Below are 22379 nucleotides of genomic sequence, written 5' to 3'. Positions count from 1 at the left end.
TCTCTCTCTCTCTCTCTCTCTCTCTCTCTCTCTCTCTCTCTCTCTCTCTCGGACTGTTTGTCACTCATCAAATCCTCACTCATCTGCAACCGAGACCCCGTTCCAAGCAGATAGGAGACCCCACAAAGGAGGCAGTCTGCGGCAAAGGACAATACAGGTCCCAGGACAGTAGGCAGAGGTCAGGTTCAGGGGTGGGAGGGGCAACAGCAAGGAAGACTAGGGTGAGTCTGAGTCTAAGTAGTAAGGCCTGATGGACAAAATGCTGCACTGTCATGAAAACTTGAGCTTCCAACTCTAGTCCTACACTGAAGTAACTTCAAAGGGTAACAACCAAACCCGTGAAACCCAGTGTTGTGCTGCTGGCTACGGTGACTCAAGTTCTGAATCCACCCTGCTCAGATAAAGAATGAGCTGAGCAGAAGCTGCTCTCGCAGTTCAGAACCAGAGCCACCGAGATGCCTGTGACTACTGCCAGAAACAAGCTTCGCTCGCCCTACCTTAGATCCAGAGAGCCTTGCAGACTTTGAGCCTGGGAAGCTGGTCAGTGCGGACACGTAGCACACAAGCATGCCTTCCACGCTGCTACATCCACGCCTCTCACTTAGCACAAGTCCAGCGTGGTATCTCTGCAAGACAGCCACTGCCTCCCACACTCTCCTCGCTCCTGTTACAGTCGAGGTAGGGACTTCCACTTCAAGGCCAGTCTGTCCTATGGACACTGCTAGATCGCCTGTCAACTGTGTGGCATAACCTTGGACAGCAAGGGCAAGGCTGCTCGGCTGCAGCATAAAAACCAGGATGGGGATGTAGCTCAGTGGCAGAAGACTTGGTATCATACATGTGAGGCCCTGAGCTTGAACCTGATTCATTATCTCACACACAAAAAAGATAAACACACAAACAGCTTCCACACCTTAGCTCTACATCTGGAAACCTGCACTCTCAACCTGACTTATCAAATCAGAACAAACCCAGCTTACAACAGCTACCTGAACCTTTCTCAGAACTGGAGTGGTTTCCTTCTGCCAGCTTCTGAGGGCAAGAAAGAGCCTCAGGAGCAGAGACCCTGGCCTAGACTCAGGAACTCAGTAGAACAGAGTTCAGGAGCAGTCTCAACGTCACTGCCATGTCCACAGCGCACTAGATCCCGAGCCCTCTCCTGGGGCTGGGAAGGAGCCACCCAGGAGCTGGGGACAGTGCCTTTCATTGGTTATGCTCTTTTCTTGTCAGAATGGAACCCTGGCTGGTTTTGATGAGCTCGCCTGACAACAGAGGAGGTCAAAGCCTACGAGACAGCAGTCAGGCTGTGGGCAGAAACCCTCCTCACAGCGGAGCTTGCTAGACAGGCACAAACATGGGCTCAAGTTACGACTATGTGAGGACAAGCAGGCGCCCACAGAAGACTGCCCCAAGTTCAGAACACACACAGGAAGACACATGCCACTCATTCCCGACCTGCAGGCTTAGCTGGCTCTCGATGAAAGGATGAAGCCTGCCAGGTGCCATTCCTAAAACTTTCAGTAGGGCTATAGAGGCCTGGCCCAGCGACAGGTCCCTGCACATGCTCAGAAGGGAGTGGTGGACAGATGACAGCACAACTGGATGCTTACAGGAAGTCCTCCCCTTCTTTAAAAAAGAGCCCAGAGGTGGGAAAAAATCAGGTCCTGAGAGACAGAGGCCAGAGGCCGGGCCTGCGTGCCATCCAGGGAAGGTGGCACCCTTCCCTGTGACCTCCAAACAGGGACCTAGCAAGCTACCAGTGCCTCTTCCAGGGTCCTGGAGCTCCCGTCTGCGTGGCCGCAGCAGCACCACTCACCGTGCTCGGGGTAGTTGGGAGGAGGAGGGGAAGCAAAGTCCAGCTTGTCCTTCAGATCTGTCTCATTCTCCTGCTGCCACTGCAGCCCAACCTTCTCCCACAGGCTGGTGGCTGTCTGCCTGCAACACAGCAACACAGGAGTGCCAGTGAGGTCTGGGTGCCGGGAGACCCCGTCCATGAAGGCCCTGACCACAGAAGCCTCAGGGAAACACCTGCTGGGCTGGGGAGAAGGGAGAGGCAACACACATCACTTGGCAGGAGTGGCCTTCAGACCAGCTCTGACTACATGGTGACAATACCAGCAGGGGCCTGATGTCCACCTATGGGCCCAACTGAAATATTAGAAAGGTCCAACAGGGTCTTAATGATGGGAAACAGGTCATACGACACAGGACCACATGACACATGGAATAAGGGGATGGGCAGACTCTTTGGGCAACTCTGGAGCAAAGCTCTTGTTCCAAATCAGGTAGGGGACACCACACCAGCCACCTGCCCGGCGGGACACTTACCGGACCTCAGGCATTTCATCACTGAAGCTGCTGAGCAGCAGTGGGGTGAGCTTGTGTAAGAAGGAGTAACGGTCCCGGAGATTCAGCAGCCATCCCCCGACCACTGAGGTCACTGCCTGTCGGACCTGCCACAGAGAATAGAGAAGCGTCACTCATGAGTCCCTGGGAAGGGTGGCTCAGAGTCCTGCTGTGGGATGTTAGTCCTGAAACAGGGGCGGGCACAACTGCCCCCACCCCTGACAAATGAGAGAATCACGGCTGATCCAGAACTTCGTGACGCCCACTGGCTCTGTCCTCTGTGGATTCACTGTCCCCTAGCAATACCCTGTGTCTGCAGACTTCTTTGTCACCGTGGTGCCTGGGCGTTTTATGGGTTGTAGTGACGATAGATGCATCTTGTATGACATGTGACAGGGCTCCATGACAGCTCTACAGCAAGCAAATGTGGGACAGAAAGATCACCCCTCACCAGGGTTTGGTGAGAGGTATACATGGCTGGGATGATAACTGGGGTATTGGTGACAACCGTGCCAATACTGTGGCTGTAATTCACAGGGCTGTGTGTAGTGCAGAGGATGGATTCTGGCACCTCGTACATGCTGAGCAAGCGCCCTATGTCTGAGCTACAACCCCGACCTGGAGACTGTTAACTCAATTCACGAGTCTGAGGTCACATGCGAATGATGATGTGATAGAGAGGTACACAAATAAACAAGATAAAAAGATGTGCTGCAGCCCCGGGCGTGGTGGCGCACGCCAACAATCCCAGCACTCGGGAGGCAGAGACAGGCGGATTTCTGAGTTCGAGGCCAGCCTGGTCTACAAAGTGAGTTCCAGGACAGCCAGGGCTACACAGAGAAACCCTGTCTCAAAAAACCAAAAAACCAAACCAAACCAAACCAAACCAAAAAAACCATCATTTGGGCTGGTGAGATGGCTCAGTGGGTAAGAGCACCCGACGGCTCTTCCAAAGGTCCGAAGTTCAAATCCCAGCAACCACATGGTGGCTCATAACCATCCGTAACAAGATCTGACGCCCTCTTCTGGAGTGTCTGAAGACAGCTACAGTGTACTTACATATAATAAATGAATAAATGTTTAAAAAAAAAAGATGTGCTGCGAGCCTACAGCAGGATGGGGGAGGACATGCAGGCTGGACACCTGCACTGGTGACACAGGTACGGAGGCAGGAGGGTCCTGATACACTCAGGCCAACATGGTCATCAAAGGGAGGGGACACAACTTGTCACTGTGTGGAGTCTGACTGTGATGGGGACTGCTTTCAGTTTCTCTGGAGCATGCTGCCTGCTTCCCCTCCTCCCCACCTAACCAGGGTCATGTGCTCCCCCTTCACTTGTTTTCTCCCTTGGAGACAGAGCCTGCCTACCATCAGTCCTTTCTCTGTAGGGAACATTACCATAAGCCATAAGGTCTGAGACATGCCTGTGATCTGAAAGCCAGGGAGGGCTCTGCCTACATCTGGAGGGCTCCTGTCTGCCCCCCACCAGCATGGAGATTACCCCAGCACTGGACTTTCATTCTGTCCTTCTCGGCAAGGCCCTAAGCACTCGGCCCTGCACTGAAATTCTCCCAGAGGCTGAGCACATGAAGACGCGTCTATTAACAGAAGCACATGGTTTCCAAGACTGTCAAGCAGAAAAATCCCAGTACCTGAGGGACGTCATCGAAGAGTCTTTGAGCAAAGTGGGAAAGGACATCATCCACCGAATTTCCATTGCCAAACTGAATCACGGTGCCTGTAGCTTCGATAACGGCTACCCGGACCTTCCAGTGCTGGTGGGAGATGGTCTGCATCAGGGGGCCTATCAGGGACTCCGACTGCATGTGGAAGTGCTCTGTGGGATGAGGAAGGCTGCTGGTTATGAGATACAGCTGCACGGGGCCCTGTTCTGTGGCTACCACCAAACCTTCCTCTGGACTTGTAAACCAGCCTCTGCAAGTCTCAGCTCCCACTTTTCCTCTCCAGTGGTGCTGGGAGCTGCGTCTGCTCCAGGCATCCAGAGGAACATATACACCTATTTCCCAAGGTTGGCTCCCTCCCGGAAGACTAGACAGGGCCTCTTATTTTTCCAAACTCTAGCCTAGAAGGAAGAAAGGGAAAGGCTCTGATGAAGCAGAGCTGTAGATAGATGGTAGAAATAAACGAAAGGGAGGCCGAGAGAATCAGCCTCCCTTCATCCAGGAAGTTAGTGACAGTCAGAGACAGAGAAGACACTGGAGTAGAGAGACTAAGTTGAGTTGTCCTTTCCCACATGTCCCATAACCTTGCATAAAAATGAACATGAAATGGGTGTGGCACAGGTCTGAGAGTCTAGCACTTTAGGCTGAAGCAGAAGCACTGTTAAGTTTGACTCCAGCCAGGGCTCGTCTCGTGCCCCCTCCCATCTGAAATGACCATACGAAGGGAACCAGCCCACTCCAGTTCCGTTTCTGGACATCAAGGGAACCAGGGAAGCGGATCCGACGCTCACCCGGAGTGGCCCGGGCCAGGGCGGCTGCGCACTCGCAGCCTTCCCGGCGCACGGCAGCGAAGGGGTCGAGCAGCGCGGCCCGCAAGGCGCGCACGGCGTCGTCCAGGTGGGGCGCGAGCGCGGCGCCGCCCAGGTCCACGGCCAGGCGGAGCAGCTGCACGAGGGCGAGGCGCAGCTCCTCGCAGGGCTCAGGCGGCGGCCGCGCGAGGTCGGGGCGGGCCAGGCGCGCGCCGAGCGCGGGCAGCAGGCGCGGCAGGGCGTCGCGGGGCCGCGCGGCGCGGCGCAGGCCCAGGTCGAGCAGGCGAGCGGCCAGCGCGCGGCAGCCCTCGGCCGGATCGCTCAGGAGCCGCAGCAGGCGCGGCAGCAGCAGCCGGGCCCAGGGGCCCTGGAAGGCAGCGGAGTCCGCGCCGGGCCGCACCGCCTCTTCCAGTGCGTGCTCCAGAGCCTCCAGGGCGCGCCGCCGCCCCAGCTTATCTTCGGTCTCCAGCCCCGGTAGCAGGCGGCCCAGCGCGCGGGTCAGTTCCGCGGCTTCGGCCGCCTCCGCCTCCGCCGGCGCCGCCATCTTGAGCGCGTTGCCGGTCTCCAAGGGAACCGGCGCCCGGACGCCGGTCCGAGCACGCTTTACGGCAAGACTTCCGGCTGCCTGGGCGGCTCGAGGCGGAGTGTGCGCCTCTCAGGAGGGATGCTGGGGGAGGGGCGGAGAGTGAGGGCGGGGCCAGGGGAAGTGGGCGGGCAAAGGGCTTAGGGGGCGGAGTGACGGGCAGGAGGACGAGCGAACCCCGAGGGCCAGGCAGAAGGCGGCAAGTTCCGCAAGGGCCTTGGGTGAAAGAGGTAGTGGGCGGTCCGAGGGGGTGGTCGGCGGGACACGGGCCTCTTGGGTTGGGGCTTAGTGTAAAGAGAGGGGAATAAGGGGTATTGGGAGGGTAAAGAAACAAATAGGCGGGGCGTGGACTTGGGAGCGTTGCAGGGGGTGGTAGGCGGAGTCCTGGCTTTTGTGGGCGGGGCGAAGAATAAGGGTCTACGGGAAGGAGGCGGGGCAAGGAGTATTGGGTTGGATGGGGGTAGGTGGGCGAGACATGGGCCGCGCAGCTGGCCGACAAGGTTCCGTAGGTGGGGTGCAGATTTGGGGAAGGGACATAAAGCTCGAGGGTGGGATGGGGGTCTGAGTAAGGTGAAGCGTGAGGAATGAGGGGCCTGAGACAAGAGCTGATAGGTGGGACGCAGGCATTGGGGCGTGGCAAATGGCTAGGGGCGGAGCTGGCCTGTGCCAGAGTCTGGAACTTGGCCCGAGAGGTCAAGCTTCTGCAAGCCTGCACCTTCAGGTTCCTTTCCCCAGGGGCAGCTTAAGCTGAGGTTCTTTCTAATGGTGTAGATATGGCTGATCCTTACTGGGTTCCTCAGAGGTCATTGAGAAGTCGAGTGTGGATCTGCCACACGGGTCCGACCTCAGTTTAGACATGGAGTATCCTCGATGGCTGGAAATGCTTTAGGGGGTCAGAGATGGTATTGTCAGTGGCCAGGGCCCCCGCTGGGCACTACTTCCTAGTCCTGGTGCTGGGGCTGACTCTGCTGCATGACCTGGGCATCCAGATGAGTCACATCTGAGAACAGGCCTATGATGTTAGGTGTTGGGTTTTGTAACAAATTTGGCCCTTTTTGTTGTTGACATTAGTTTTGTGGGAAATTGGTGTGAACCCTTAGGTGTTTTGAATGTGGTGTGGAAGCTTTAGGGAACCATGTAAAATTGCTTTGGGTAGCAAAAGAGTTGTGAAGAGAGGTGACTGGCTAGGCAAAGGCCTGGTGTTAGAGGTGTCATGGACTCATATGTAAAAGTCTTAAGCCTAGTACATCAGAGTGTGAGTGTTTGGAGATAGGATCTTTGCAGATGTCAAGGTTGAGACATTGGGGCTAGCTACTATCCTCATAAAGGGAATTTGGCATAGATGTGTAAGCTGTGAGAAGGCTTTGTGAACGTTAGGTGGGCAGACAGCAAGCCCAGGGAAGCAGCTCTCCCAACTTCATCTTAGCCTAGCATCCCAGGATGTGAGGGCTAGGGTCGGTCGGCTGTGGCAGCTTGTCTGTGGCCAGGGGGATTCTTAGGGGAAGGAGAAGTGTCTTGTGGGGAACAGGGAATGTGCAGGACAGCCAGGAGAACCTTTGTCTCTCTGCAGGGAGCCAAGGAAGATGCTTTAAGTGGAACTCTGGAAGCTAAGTCTGCACTTCTAAGGATGCCTGTGGCTGCTGCGAAGGCTGGGATGGGCCAGCAGGAAGGGCCCGTAGGTCCTGTGAGCAGTAATGAGTTCACCTTTCCCGTTCCCCCCATCTAAATGCAGCTAATACCCCACAGGTGACACCCAGGAGGAAAAGACTTGAGAGTTGAAAGTAAACACACTGGCCTGGAGCTCAGAACTTGAGCTGTGTTTCCTTTTTCTTTGATTTCTGAGTCTGGGCCCCAGAGAGGCCAACATGATGGCCAAGAGATACAGGCAGGTCTTCTGGGAAACCCCTCTGTCTGGCCAGTGGCAGGAGAGACCTAGAACAGTGCCCAGCAGAGACCTTAACCAGTGTGCCAGTTCCAGTCCCCAGTCTGTCCCCAGTGACAGTGTCAGAGCGCCTGTAGGCTCACCTGACCCTGCCTGCACATGGGGGTGTCAGTGGGGATCACATAGGTAGTGTTGTGAAGCTGCCTACCATGGAGACCCACATCCTCAGTAGGATGGACCCCAGAGACACACCTTCATAACCTTGCAGATGACACCAGCAGGGACCGAGGAACCCCACCCGTGCCAGAGAATCAAACAGACTAGGAGAGCAAAGGGGGATGCCAGAGACAAAGCTGGCAACAAGAGGCCACAGTGGCAAGCCAGATTGCACATGTGACATACAGCCACACACTGGCATTAGCAGCTAGCTGCCTGCTAACGTAGAAGAACCAGGAGTCTCCAAACAGAGTAACCCAAATGTCCGGCGTACATTTGAAAAATCCGCTTATCATTCCAAGAACATTCGCAATGGGAATGCAAAAAGGCTGCTCACTGAAATGGATGCCAAAATGAGCCATCTGCCGAGGACGTGTCGACAACCATGAAAATCGCTTTCAGAAGCAATTAGAAGAAAAAGTGATTACAAACTCATTTAAAATCGAAAAAAAAAATTTAGCAAAGAAAAAGAAATTGTAGAGCGCCGAGTTGGAGTTATAGAATCTGAGAAAAGAACCAGACTAACACCGTCCGTCGTTAGAAGGGCGCAGTGGTGGGCTGCAGGTGACGGAGCGCTAGAACTGGAGAGCAAAGAGAATAGTGCAGAGTGTGCGCCTAAGCCACGTCTGGTGGCGTATGCCTGAGATTGCAGCGCTGAGGAGGCCAAGGCAGGAGGATGGAAGGTTCTGGGCTGAATATACATCCTGTCTCAAATAAAAATAAAACTCCTGAGTCTCAGAAGTTAGTGGGATAATTTCATCAGCACTCCAGAACATTAAGGCGGAGTTGTGGGGCTAAAAGAAGTAATGGCTATAGATGCCTCCAAGTCAAAGAAAGATGCAAGAGGCTGAAGAAGCCTTGATATGGTAAATCTGCCAGCAACCCATACCAAGGTACATCATAATTAACCTTTTTATTTCTCTGTTATCTATCCTGCTGTTACACACACACACACACACACACACATAAACACACACACACAAGAGAGAGAGAGAGAGAGAGAGAGAGAGAGAGAGAGAGAGAGAGAGAGAGAGAGAGAGAGAGAGAGAGAGAGAGAGAGAGAGAGAGAGAAACTGACTCACTCTATAGGCTAGACTGGTCTGGAACTAACTAGCTCACATTGGCTGGCTGCCTCTCTCCTTCCCGAGTGCTGGGATTAAAGGCATGCACCAGGATACCTGACCTTCTCTATATTTTTGAAACAAGGTCTTACACTGTGGACTGTCCTTGAGTTGTAGCCAGTCTTTTTCACTTTCCCAAGTGCTAGGATTACGGACATGAACCATCACACCTGGCATAAGTTAAACATTTGGCAACCCAAGAAAAGGAAAACCTTGCTTGTCAATGAGAAATGACATGTTGCAGGTAGGAGAGACGCAGTCTCAACCAGATCCGCTGCTTCTTTGTGGCTACAGGAGCCAGAAGGAAGGGCACAGGATTCCTCACGCTTGTAAAGAAAACTGTTAACTGTGGATTCTGTCAAGCAAATTCTTCAGGAATGAAGGGGGAATCGGGCATTCTCAGGGATAAGGCAAGCCAGTAGAACATGTTGCTAACAGAACTGCCTACAGGGCATCTAAAGGAAGTCCCCCAAGCACAGTGGAAACGGGAAAACTGATTGCCAGAGGGCTGGGGAGCACAGCGGAATGGAATGGACCAGCTAAAGAGTAACTGCTGGTCACATGTGGCAGAATATAATGAGTGTTTCCCAGTTGTTTATACTGAAGTTTAATCCCCATTGTGTTGTACAAAGAGGTGGGATGGTGATACAGTTGTGACCTGGGAAAGTGCTGGGGCTTAGAAAAGGTCACCAGGGAGGAGTCCGCATGACTGAACTCTGGTGACTTTAAGAGAAGAGGTGTGGGGGCTGGTGAGATGGCTCAGCTGGTAAGAGCACCTGACTGCTCTTCTGAAGGTCCTGAGTTCAAATCCCAGCAACCACATGGTGGCTCACAACCATCTGTAACGAGATCTGACGCCCTCTTCTGGAGTGTCTGAAGTCAGCTACAGTGAGTGTACTTACATATAATAAATAAATAAATAAATCTTTTTTAAAAAAAAAAAAAAGAGAAGAGGTGTTAGTCACTTGTCTGTTGCTGTGATAAAGCATCATGAGCAAGGCAGCTGCCTTCGTTAGGGTTTCCGTTGCTGCAGGGAGACACCATGGCCATGGCTACTCTAATGAAAGACAGCATTTAATTGGGGCTGGCTTACAGTTACAGAGGTTTACTCCATTGTCAGTCATGGGAAGCATGGCTGCATGCAGACAGACATGGTGCTGGAGGACTGGAGAGTTCTGCATCTTGACCCACAGGCAGCATAAGGGGTCTGTGTGCCACACTGGGTGGAGCTTGAGCATAGGAGACCTCAAAGCCATAGTCACATGCTTCCTCCTACTAGGCCACACCTCCTAATAATGCCACTCCCCATGGGCTAAGCGTTCACACCCGTGAGTCTGTAGGGGCCACACCTATTCAAACCACCACAGTAACTTATAGAAGGAAGAGGTTATTTTGGCTTATGTTTCCAGAGGGATGAGTCCATCATGGTGAGGAGGCATAGCCACAAGTAGCCGGTATCATGTCAGGTGCAGCTAGCTGAGCGCTCATGCACAGTCACAAAGCAGAGACCAAGCTGGAAGTAGACCACAGCTTTCAGATCTCAAACCCAGCCTCCATATCTGGCTCTGCTCCTCCAGCCCTGCTGCCTGTGGCATACCTTACTCTTGGGCAGCTTTGCTGCTGCTTGGGCTATTTCCATTCCCTTTCTATGTCTCTCTCTCTCTGACAGCCCATGGCTCTGGCATCTCCAGTATCTTAGGATCTCCAACCTAGGTTTCATATTTGCAGTGTCACCGGGTGGTCTTTTGGGGCTTGCCCGCAGGGGCTTCTCTACTACTTTCTGCCTAGTCTCAGTGGCTTACTGAGACCATAGACAAAGAGCCTGCAGGCTTTCAGTCTTACATCCTCCATGTGTCTAAAGGCAGCGCCTCGTGGAGGAAACTGGAAGTGATTGGGACAAACTCTGCCCTCCTTGAATCATATTTGCCATGGCTTTTGTTTGATACATTAAAAAAAAAAATGTGTGTATAGGTGCTTTGCTTGCAAGCACATTTGTATGCCAGAAGTGAGGCTGGTGCTCTGGGAGGCCAGGGGCGGGCATTGCATCCTCCAAAACTGCATGGTTGTGAGCCACCACATAGGTGATAGGAATTGAACTCAGTTTGTTTGGAAGAGCAACCCATACTTTTAACCTCTGAGCCGTTTCCCCAGCCCCTGTTATTGCTTTCTAGGAGTAGAAAACTTAAGCCTTTTGCTTTCACAGTCTGAAAGCTTTGCTGGGTGGCGTCACCCCCCAAGTGTACCCTTCCCTCTGTTCTAGTGTGGATCAGGCCTCTCCCTAATGGTGCTTATCTCCTCTGACATAGGCTCTGTCTGTAACATTAAGCCCCCTAATGGCCTTTTTCCGTTTCAGACCATACATTATGTATTTCTTTCTGCCTCATTCATCTTACACTGTAGACGTGCATTAAGTGTTACCAGTAACAATCACACTGCAGATTCAGTGTTGTGCTGTCTGAAATGTGCTTGCCTAAGAAATTAGTCCATTACTTTGAAATTTATCCTTGAGCTAGGCCTCTGTAGTCTGCTTTACTCTCAACATTACTGTCTTCCAGGTCCCTACTCTACCTGCCCAAACAGCGTCACCAACTGGGGACCAGGTATTCAAATATATGGGGGACATTTTCCCCACTTAAATTATCACACAGGGGCGCGCGCGCACACACACACATATGCTCGCTCACAGGGAAAATGTGCATATATAGACTTTTCTCATTGCTGTGACCAAATACTTGACAGAAACAGCTTAAAGGAAAAAGGGTCGATTTGCTCATGGGTTCAGAGGTTTGGGTCTATACATGCTTGGTTCCATAGGCTTAGAAAGACCATCATGGCAACAAGGATATATGGCAAAGGGAATTGGTCACTTTTTGTCAAACAGAAAACAGAGTCAGAAGGAAAAAGGTCCCAGGACCTATGCCCCTAGTGATGTCCTACATTAGTTCTCCATCCTAGTTTTCAGAATGTCCCAGAATAGTAAGTACCACCAGCTTGGGACCAAATGTGCCAGCAGAAGGCTGTGGGAAATATTGCATATCCCAAACTGTAACAGAAACATTCTCTTCGTATTGTCAAGTGATGTTGACGCTACCTCGGGATTCTGCCAACCAGATGGCCATTTGATGCAATGTTTTGGCCTTCAGCCTCCAGATTTATAAGCCAAGCTATTCATTACAGACTTCACTCAAATGAGTTTCTGCCATTGACAATAGACCTACATCCCACCTTCATGTGATTGCTTCATTTATTTTTATTGATAGTTGAAGCAAAAAATGTTGTGGAAGACGGATAAGGTTAATAGGCCTTGGCAAATTTGATTGAACTACACCATGTACATGTATGAAATATGAAATGTATAAAATATACTAATAAAATAATTAAATGTTTAAATTACATTCTCTCTCTGTCTCTGTCTCTGTCTCTCTCTGTCTCTCTCTCTCTCTCTCTCTGTCTCTCTGTCTCTCTCTCTCTCTCTGTGTGTGTGTGTGTGTGTGTGTATGTGTGTATACATGTGTGGAAGTCAGAGGGCAACTTACAGGACTGCGTTCTCTCACAGTGCGGGTCATGGAATGAACTCAGGCCCATTTAGCTTGGTATTAGGTGCCTTTGCCTGCTGAACCATCTTACCGGCCCCAAAACATTAAAAACAAATATTTAACCCAGAGTGGTTGTTGTTCCTGTAGAAAGTAGCTATAGTTATATTTAAAGAAAAGTTAAATTTAAGCTTTCCAGGCAATATATGCATGGGCAAACACGCTGGTAGGCGGCTCTGTCACTCCTGCATACAGGAATGTGTAGAGAGGCCCCTAACAGGACTGAATGTGGTGCTTGGCTCAAAGACATTATAAAGTAGAGAGAGCCCTAGAAAGTGCTGGCTCTGAGCTGTTCTGCTCCACATTGAACCTCGAAATCTAAGAACACAGTGGACAGCAGGCAAGCATGGGAAAGGTGCATCATGGGAAAATCCCCACTAGTGGAACTGGTGAGATGGCGCAGAGGGCAGAAGTGCTTGTCACACAAAACTAATCCCCAAAACTCCCATAAAAGGCTAGGTGTGGTACTGTGTATCTGTAACCCCAGGGGCAAAATTGGAGGTGGAGATAGGAGAGTCCCCTGAAAACTCAGGAAACAGCTACAGTGGAGTACACAACACAGAAACAAACCAGGAGTGACTGGTTGTGCCAGCATCAGCCAGAGACGTTTTTGAGCATGTCACCATGTTGTCATCTTCAGGGCAACTCATTACAACACCCTGTATAATAAGTTAGAAACTTATTGATGGGGCTGGTGAGATGGCTCAGTGGGTAAGAGCACCGACTGCTCTTCCGAAGGTCTGGAGTTCAAATCCCAGCAACCACATGGTGGCTCATAACCATCCGTAACAAGATCTGACGCCCTCTTCTGGAGTGTCTAAAGACAGCTACAGTGTACTTACATGTAATAAATAAATAAATCTTAAAAAAAAAAAACTTATTGATGTCTGTGATTAAAATACATGGACTGGCAAGATGGATCAGCAGATAAAAGTGCAACACTGATAACCTGAGTTCCAGTTCTAGGATTTACATGGTGGAAAGTAAGAACTGACTCCTACAAGTTGTCCACTGACCTACACACGCACACATGCATGCACACATGTACACACGTGTGTGCATGCACATACACACAAGCGCACACACACACAACAAAACTTTAAACATTCAAACACAAGAAACCAGGTGTGTTGCTGCCCACCTGTGACCCTTCTGCTCAGTCTGAGGCAGGAGGATGGCCTACTGCTGACATTATTCTGTCCTGGGCTCCATAATGAGACTGTCTCAAAAAAATAATAAAGGAATAGAAACATAAAGAAATGGTATTCATAATGTAAAAGCTCCTCATAGTCTAGATTGTACCCCAGATATTTCTTTAAAAAAAAGATTTATTTTGTCTGTCTGTATACCACGTGTGTTCAGTGCCCTTCGATCAGAAGAGAGTATCTGACCGCCTGAATACTAGAGTTTCAGGTAGTTGTGGGTTGCCATGTAGGTGCTGGGAACTGAACCCAGGTCCTCTGCAAGAGCAGCCAGTTCTCTTAACCACTGAGCCATCTCTCCAGGCCTGGCCCAGGTGGTTTGGCTGACAAGAAATTCAAAACATTTAATGAGCAATTATAATCTTTCAAGAAAGCTGGAAGGGGATACTTCCAGTTCATTTCATGAGGGCAGCATTGTACCTGAAATCTCACAGGGTCATAAGACAGATGCCAGAATCCTAAAGAAAATACTAACAAGTGAATCTAAAATAATTATTTTTATTATTATCTAAATAAAAATACTTATTTTTATTATTATCTAAATAAAAATAAGTATTTTTATCTCTTTATTTTATTTTATTTTATTTTTGGGTTTTCAAGTCACAGTTTCTCTGTAGCCTGGAACTTGCTCTGGAGACCAGGCTGGCCTCAAACTCAGAGATCTGCCTGCTTCTGCCCCTAGTGCTGGGATTAATGGCATGAACCACCACTGCCTGGCAAGATAATGAACTTTTAAAAAAGGGTTAAGACATAATCAAATTGAGCTGATACTAATGCAAATTAATAAAAAAATAATTCAGCGTTGGGAATGTGGCTCCGTTGGTAGAGTGCTTGCCTGGAATTCATGAATCTTGGGTTCCATCCCCAGCACTATTTAAACCAGGAATGCTACCGCATTCCTGTAACCCCAGCACTCAGGAGGATCAGGGGTTCAAGGTCATCTTCAGCTGCAATCAGGTTTAAAACTATCAGATTCCATAGATTCCAGCACTTGGTGATATTGACACAGATAAACCTTCAGTTAATTAGAAATGGAAGGGAACCACATAAGTCGGATCTATAAAACTCTTGGAAGTGTATTTGCTAAAGTAGCCAGCAACAGTTTTCCTCCTGCATGCAAACCTGCTGTGGAGTCTGGGCTGGATTCCAGACATGCCAGTGGAAAGTGGTGGAAAGAGAGTGCCCAGCCACTCGAAGCTCTTGAGTTGAAGAGACCTGGCACAGCTGCTTCCTGTCCATCAGAACAGGTGCATCCACACTCCCAAGGACAACATGACAAGGATTTCTCCTGGCTGGAACTCTCCAGTACTGGGGCAGCCTGGTGAACCTGCTCCAAGCTTCCTACTTTGCAGTCTAAACCAGCGTCCTCTTTGTAGGAGGGAGCTAGGGAGCTGAGGAGGCATCTCCTGCCCTGGTCCTCTTCTGGGGCTGGATTGCAGCCCTCTGTAAGGGTGGTGCATACCGTGTGCTTTGCTGATCTCTTGGGTTGCTTTTATCTTTTGGCTGCTGTGAAGAAGCCCTTTCCAGAATAGCAAACGTGAGTGCGAGGGTGTTGCACATTGTTAGGGCTCTTGTCTTGCAGCCCTGTAGCACTGGATCGGTTCACAGCTGCAGGAGAAACAAAAGCCATAGGATCGATCACCTTGACCTCGAGCAACTCTTTTCTGAATAACTCAAGCAGAACCTGGGAGTTGAATTACTATTTGCACAACCATCTTTTGTTTGTTTGATTTGGTCTTGGGAGATGGGACCCAGGGTCTTACCAGTAGCCTTAGTACTCTGTCATGGCTGTGTGGCCACCCCCTCACCCATGTTCTCCATAGCATTATTCACAAGATGAAACAACCCAGATGTCTGTCACTGGTATAAAAAAAAAAAAAGGCACATGTGACCTGATGCACAGAGGACTATGAGTCAACCTTAGGAAGTGATGGCTCACCAACTCCCGAGTGAGTCGTGCGCAGGATGGTAAGGCAATGAATCTGTTATAGAAGGCAGGCAGCATGGCGGACTTGGTGCTGTGCACCTGAGTTGCCATGTATGCTCCATTGTGGGGCAGGCTGGCCATCTGAGGAGGGGATGGCAGAGTGAGAAGGGGGAGGACAGGTTGGTCTGTCCCTTGGCTCCCACAGAACAGCCCTGTGGAGGAAAACAAAGGTTTTTCTAGCCTCTAGCACGTAGGAGTTGAGATATTTATGGGTTATATCTTTCTTCTTTTTTAATTTTTATTTATTTGGGGGGGGGTTCAAGACAGGGTTTTTCTGTATAACCCTGGCTGTCCTGGAACTCACTTTGTAGACCAGGCTGGCCTCGAACTCAGAAATCTGCCTGCCTCTGCCTCCCGAGTACTGGGATTAAAGGCGTGGGCCACCACGCCCTGCTCTTCTTTTTTTAATGTGTGTGTGTGTGTGTGTGTGTGTGTGTGTGTGTGTGTGTGTTGTTCAGAGGACAACTTTTGGGAGTTGGTTCAAATTCAAATCAATCATCAGGCTTGGAAGCATGCAGTTTTAGCCACTGAACTGTCATCTCACCAAACCTACACTGGATTTCTATCTTAATGTAAATATGGAACTTTTAAATTATGTCCCAGCCAAAATATAGCAAGGCCGTCTAAATTTATTCTGCTTAACTCCCTGTACTGCATATATTTTAAAGACCCTCAAAAAGCAAGGAAAGGGGCTTTTCAAGTGTCTTCCAAGAAGTATGTCCTCTCAACCAGTAAACAGATTTTTAGCAAAATTAACTCAGGTTCATTCATTTATTGTTTCGCCTGACATATGTTTATTGAGTTGTGGGAGACACTTTCCAGGTGTTCAGCTAAGACTGAGTGAAAGGTGGGTGTCTTCATTAGGGGTTTCAATGCAGTGAAAAGACACCATGACCTTAGCACCTCCTATAAAGGAAAGCATTTAATTGGGGCTGGCTTACAGGGTAAGAGTGTGATGATTTGTATGTGCGTGGCCCAGGGGGTGGCACTGTTGGGAGGTATGGCCTTGTTGGAGTAGGTGTGTCACTGTGGGCATGGGCTATAATACCCTAGTCCTAGCTGCCTGTATGTCAGTATTCTGCTAGCAACCTTCAGGTAAAGATGTAGAACTCTCAGCTCCTCCTGCACAATGCCTGCCTGGATGCTGCCATGTTTCCCACCATGATGATATCGGACTGAACCTCTGAACCTGTAAGCCAGCCCCAATTAAATGTTGTCCTTTGTTGTGTTGGTCATTGTGTCTGGTCACAGCAGTAAAACCCCAACTAAGACACAGAGGTTTAGCCCATTGTCATCATGGCAGGAAGCAGGGCTGCACACAGGCAAACATAGTGTTGGAGAGGTAGCTGAGAATTCTACATCTGGGTCAACGGGCAGCAGGAAGCGAGCATAGGAATGAGCTTGGCTTGAGAAATCGAAACCTCAAAGCCCACCCCTAGTGACACACTTCCGCCAACACCTCCTAATAGTGCCACTCCCTAGAAAGCCTGAGGGGGCCGTTTTCACTCCAACCACCAGTCAAAGCCGGGCTGCTGCTCCTTGCACTGGGGAGTTGCCTGCCCAGGGTCCAGGGAGAGTGCAATACAGACCACTGTCCTCTGGCTTCGACATAGCCCTTGTGTTCTTCATCTGTCAGCAGCATGATCACCAGAAGACCTGCACAAGACTGGATCCTCAACTTTCAGTCCAGAGGCAGGGTGGGGGCCTCAGGAGGCCCCACTTTTGTGAGGATTTATAGATGGCTAATGATTGCTAGGGAGGTGTGGCTCTGGGGCCCCGCCCCTTCTAAAGATTTATAGGCAGTTAATGATTGCTAGGGGGCGAGGCTTGTGAGGCCCCACCCCTTCTGAGGATTTGTAGGTGGCCACGGATTGGATGAAGGCAGTTATGTATTGTCCTCCTCTCTGAAGGCGTTATGGTGATAGTGTTGTGGCTTCTGCGTTGCCCAAGGGCATGTATTCCCAGCTAAAACAACTGAGTCACTGAAGTAGACTTGGATAGGCTAGTTAGGTCTCCCTGTCCATTGGTGTCCTCTCTGGAATGCATAGATGTATGTTCATCTCCCTGGGAAAAGGCACACAACAGACGACAGTGGAAGAGAGGGACAGGATCACTGGGGACAGGGTAGGCTCTGCCTGGTGGAAACATCACCTGGAATTGTGGGGTGGAGAAAGAGTGAGGTCTGTGGCTGCTGCAGAGTGGTGGTCTTGTGGAGGGAGGACCAAATTTGGGGAAAGTGGGGTAGGATGAAGGTTTATGCTTGGGCTAAAGCACATGAGCGAGTGAGGTAGCTGAGTTATCTCATGGGTAAGTGGACGGAAGGGAAAAGAAGCTGTCGCAGGGCTGGCGGGCTCTGGTGCCAATCCTGAACAGATGGAGGACTCCATCACAGAGACAGAAACACTGGCAGATGACCAAGGCTGCAGGGGAAGGCATATGCATGGTTGGGGGCAAAGTGATCCTGAAGTAGGTGGTGGTGATTATGTAACATTGCTGTTTAATGAATCACCCATCCCAAAATGTTGAAGCTCACAAAGAAGGAAAGAGAGAGAGAGAGAGAGAGAGAGAGAGAGAGAGAGAGAGAGAGAGAGAGAGAGAGAGAGAGTTTTATTTTAATTCATGCAGAATTGTTTCATCTTTTTAACAGACACATAATATTGTACAATAACTTCATGAGCTCTTTCTTGTGGTTATTTAGCACCCACTCAGCATTTCTGGCTTCATGCATTTTTACAAAGAAGGCAATATAAACACATAAATAACTGTGTCGGTTTATGTGCAAAAAGATACCGGACTACATAGACAATCCAGGACTCATGAGGGCTAGTCAATGGGGGACCACTACAGAAGGCAAGCTTTGCGTCTGTACTCTAAAGATGTTTATAAATTGATCTCCATAGATATGTTAAGTATGAAGCCCTGTGTGTCCCCCCAAGCCCCCACCAAACCATATCATCAGGTTCCTGGATGTATGTGTTCCTGTGCCATGGTGCGCCTGTGTGGGCCAGAGGACAGTTTGCAGGAGTTGGTTCCCCCCTTCCACGATCAGGGCTGATTGCAAGTGCCTTTCCATGCTGAGACGTCATCTCGCCAGGTCCATGTCTATGTTGTTTGGTTTGGTTTGGTTTGGTTTGGTTTGCTGTTGTTGTTTCTTGGAGACAGGGTTTCTATGTAGCCCTGGTTGTAGCCCTGGCTGTCCTGGAACTCACTTTAGACCAGGCTGACCTCCAACTCTACTTCCCAGAGTGCTGGGATCAAAGGTATGCGCCATCACTGCTTAGCACATTTCTGTGACATACACGTGCTTGCACAATCACACACACAATAAATATTTAACGTGGGACTGGAGAGATGGCTCAGTGTTGAAGAGCTCTTTCTGAGGACTGGAACACTGATCCCCCACACCACAGGACAAGCCACATTCCCACAGAGGCTCCGAGGGAGCAGACTTCTCGGGGACTGACTGCTAGGGCTTGCTAGTTTCCAGCCAGGCCAAGACACTAGCCCTGGCCTAGAGACCCTGCCTCTGAGGGAATGGGCTCTAAAAGGTGGGAATTGGCCCCCGATGCCTTCCGGTTTCTATCCATGTCCCTGCATCTGTCTGGGATTAAAGGTGTGTGCCACTGCCGGTCTCTTCTGCTGTTGTGAAGACTGAGCTCAGGTCTTTAGGCTTGCAGAGCACACACTTTGCCCACAGATCCATCTTCCCAGCCTGTTGTACAATTAATATTTTTCCTCAATAGATTAAAAATGGTGGCTCTGCACATGCTGTCATTGCAGAGGCTTGAGTTCCGCAGTACCCACACCAGGAAGCTCCTAACTGCTTGTTAACTCTAGATCCAGGGGATATGGCCTCTGTGGGCACTGCACACACACACACACACACACACACACACACACAAAATTTAAAAATACAAATAAAATACTTTTTACAAATGGTGTCTCTGCAGATTTAATGAAATTTTATTTAATATCCAGGAAGGTTAAAAATCCCCCCTTTGTGATAAGTATTTTATATATATGTAAGTATATATAAACTTTGCTCTTCCCCTCCCCCTCCTCTCTTCCTTCTCCTCCCCTTCCTCCCCCTGCCCCTCCTCCTGAATACAAGCAGCACCAGACTGACTCTATATAGAGAGTATCTTACATAACCCGGGCTGGCCTTGAATACCCACCCCTGCTCTCTCAGTTCCTGTTTTGCCTTTCAAATGTTTGGGTTTTTTGTTTGTTTGTTTTAAATCATGATCTCACTCTGGAGCTCACACTGGTCTCCACCCTGTGATCCTCTGCCCTAGGAGTGATGAGCTTATAGGTGTATGCTGCCATACTCTGACTGGTTGTAATTTTTTATTAATGCATGGCTTTTTACTTTAATATACAAGATTACCAAGTATTAACACTCGTGATTTCTGTAATGTGTTTAGCGACTTCTAGTGCAGTATTACGAATTTCCTTATCTTGTAACTGGATTAGATTTTTTTATTCACTTGAATTCTATCTGGGGAAGGAAGGACATAGGAATCCCATTTAATTTTAATTGTTTTTTTTTTTTTTTTTAGTTATCTTCAAATTTTATGTTGAATTCCTATACTGTTTTTATTAGTCTTTTGTTGTTTTTGTTGTTTTTCAGTACAAGAAATGGAACCCAGGACCTTGCATATGCTAAGCCATTGGTTCTACCTGTGAGCTACAACCCAGCCCTGCAACCCAGCCCCTCACGAGGGGATTCTAGGCAGGTGCTCTACCACTGAGCCATGCCCCCAGCCCCTCATGAGGGGATTATAGGCAGGGATTCTACCATTGAGCCACACCCCAGCCCCCTATTGGGGAATTCTACACAGACTACATTCCCATCATCTTTTCTTTGATTCCTGCTTTGATTTGGTTCTCTATAGTTGTATAGCATATGACTACAGATTTAGTGGTTTGAAGCAGCACTTATTTCATGGTATTTGAAGGCTGATGTCCAGGCAGAGCTTGGCTTGGTCTCCTGAAGGCCCCATCACTGCCAGTGCAGGGTCCTTTCCTAGGCAGGACCAGGACAGGTATTTTCCCATACTTTTTGGTAGTATCATTTCCTGGCAGTTAGATCTGGCCCCCACCCCCTTTTTTGCTACCCTTAGAGACTGTACCAGTCACTTGCCATGTGATTCTTTGCACGTGAGTTCACAACAGGTCTGCTGGCATCTTTAAAACCATTCAGGGAGACAGTCTCCCAACCAGACTGATATCAGTATCCATGTAAACTAGACATGGACCACACACAGGATTGTAGGCATAGAATTCTGTAACCTACTTTTAATAAATGTTCAACCTCCCCTCTAGCTCACCACCCACAGAGGGAGTGGAAAAGAAAAGTTATTAGGATATGGGGGAAGTGGACCTGTTTAGCAATAGTTCTTTGCAGGGGGGAGGGGGAACTCAATGTTCTTTGTCAGCAGTTCAGTCCTGTAGCAAACACCAAATACAAAAGAGCAGCTGCAGGCCAGTGCTCTAGGCAGACAGACACCAAGCACGAACCAGCAGCTGAAGGTCAATTCTGAAGACATTGCAAGGCTCACTGAAGTGGTGAGAAGTTCTGGGAACCTCATGAGCAGTTCTTTGGCGAGTTTCTCTCAATGGCTGGCTTACCACAAGCAGAGCTCAACAGCGCTATGTAAGGCAAACCGAGACATGTGTGTTGTTAGTGAAGACTAGCCAGGCAGAGCAAACCAAAACAATGCCCCAGCTCCCACAGTCTGTGGGGTCATATTTATACTCCTTCATCACATGTCCTTTCACATGTTGGCTTCAGCAAGACATCCTGTCACCTGTGTGCCCCAGCAAAACATGATTTGACATACTAACTTTCCAAAGCAGCTAGAAATTTCCAGTTCACAGGGTGGATATCTTACCACATTGGTGGAGTAAAACCAAGTCCTGTGCATCCCTAGGGAAAGAACCCCAAAGCATGTACCTTTTGGGGGGTGGACCAATGGGGACTCGGATGGCTTTCTGTTTTGTGTTGTTTTTCAAGAAAAGTACTGGGATTACCATTGGACTATTGTGAAGCCAGCCCCCTCAAGACAGGATTGATGTCCAGGAGTCTCCAGTGGACTCCACTTCCCAGATGAGTGCAACGAGCACACACACACACACATGCACACATACACAAATAGGGGGGGAGGTGGAAAGTGATAGAGGAAGACACACAGGGTCCAACTCTAGCCTGTTCATGATTGTACACATAAATGTTCAGGAATATATACATAAAATATCAAAATAAACAAAATGATACTCTATCACGTTAGCCCAGAAGAGGTAAATATTTTTAAAGTACCATTCACACAGGGTTCCTGTTTCTTTCCCACCACCACAAAGCCAAAACTATCACTGAGACTGAGGCTGTGCATGTGGGAGAAGCTGGGCTTTGGCGTGTGCTCTGCATCTCCCCTTGGTTTGTATCCCCTCAGCACATGTTCTCTGCCTTGACATGAGCATTTCCCAGCATCCTCCAGTGAGTGTCAGTCATCTCTTCCTGTTCCTTTGGGAGGAGTTCTGTACACTGGACATGGCCAGAGACATGGTCTACACCCACACTGTCATCTCCAGGGCCCCCATGTCATGGAGTCATGTGTATGCAGCTTCTGCAAAGACCATCGTTTAATGGAGCCATCTTCCCTCTGAACTCCACGGAACAGCCCCTCGCCATGTCCCAGGAATACATAAGATCAGCAACTCTATCTCAGTGACTTTTTTCTTTCGCCTTTTATTTATTTTACTTATGTTCTGGAGACAGGGCCTCCCTAGGTAGCCTAGGCTCAAGTTTCTATTTTCCAGTTTCCAGGTGCTGGGGACCAACATTCATTTTGTGGCATGGGGTGGGGCATGTTGGGGTGTCTGTGTCTCACTATGTAGCCACGGATGGCCTAGAATTCACTGCATAATTCTCCAACTCACAGAAATGCCCCTGCCTCT

The 22379-nt window shown here is 49.4% G+C and overlaps 2 protein-coding genes across 2 annotated transcripts in view; one reads left to right on the top strand and one right to left on the bottom strand.

Moving 5' to 3' along the window:
• Positions 1-5382, bottom strand: part of Dnaaf5 (dynein axonemal assembly factor 5) — a 39081-nt gene extending 33699 nt beyond the window's left edge. The window contains exons 1-4 of the mRNA XM_029533885.1: positions 4821-5382; positions 4000-4184; positions 2329-2453; positions 1817-1935 (exon numbers count right to left, since the gene is read on the bottom strand). Of these exons, the coding sequence (XP_029389745.1) occupies positions 1817-1935; positions 2329-2453; positions 4000-4184; positions 4821-5382 (991 nt within the window). The remainder of the gene's footprint in view (positions 1-1816; positions 1936-2328; positions 2454-3999; positions 4185-4820) is intronic.
• Positions 5254-22379, top strand: part of Prkar1b (protein kinase cAMP-dependent type I regulatory subunit beta) — a 140746-nt gene continuing 123620 nt past the window's right edge. The window contains exon 1 of the mRNA XM_029533623.1: positions 5254-5335. The gene's annotated coding sequence lies outside the window, so the exon portion shown is untranslated. The remainder of the gene's footprint in view (positions 5336-22379) is intronic.

This window comes from Mus pahari, chromosome 23 (genome assembly GCF_900095145.1).
Source record: "Mus pahari chromosome 23, PAHARI_EIJ_v1.1, whole genome shotgun sequence".
Classification (NCBI taxonomy): Eukaryota; Metazoa; Chordata; class Mammalia; order Rodentia; family Muridae; genus Mus; species Mus pahari.
The sequence above is the reverse complement of the archived record's forward strand: the minus strand, read 5'-3'. Positions and strand labels throughout refer to the sequence as shown.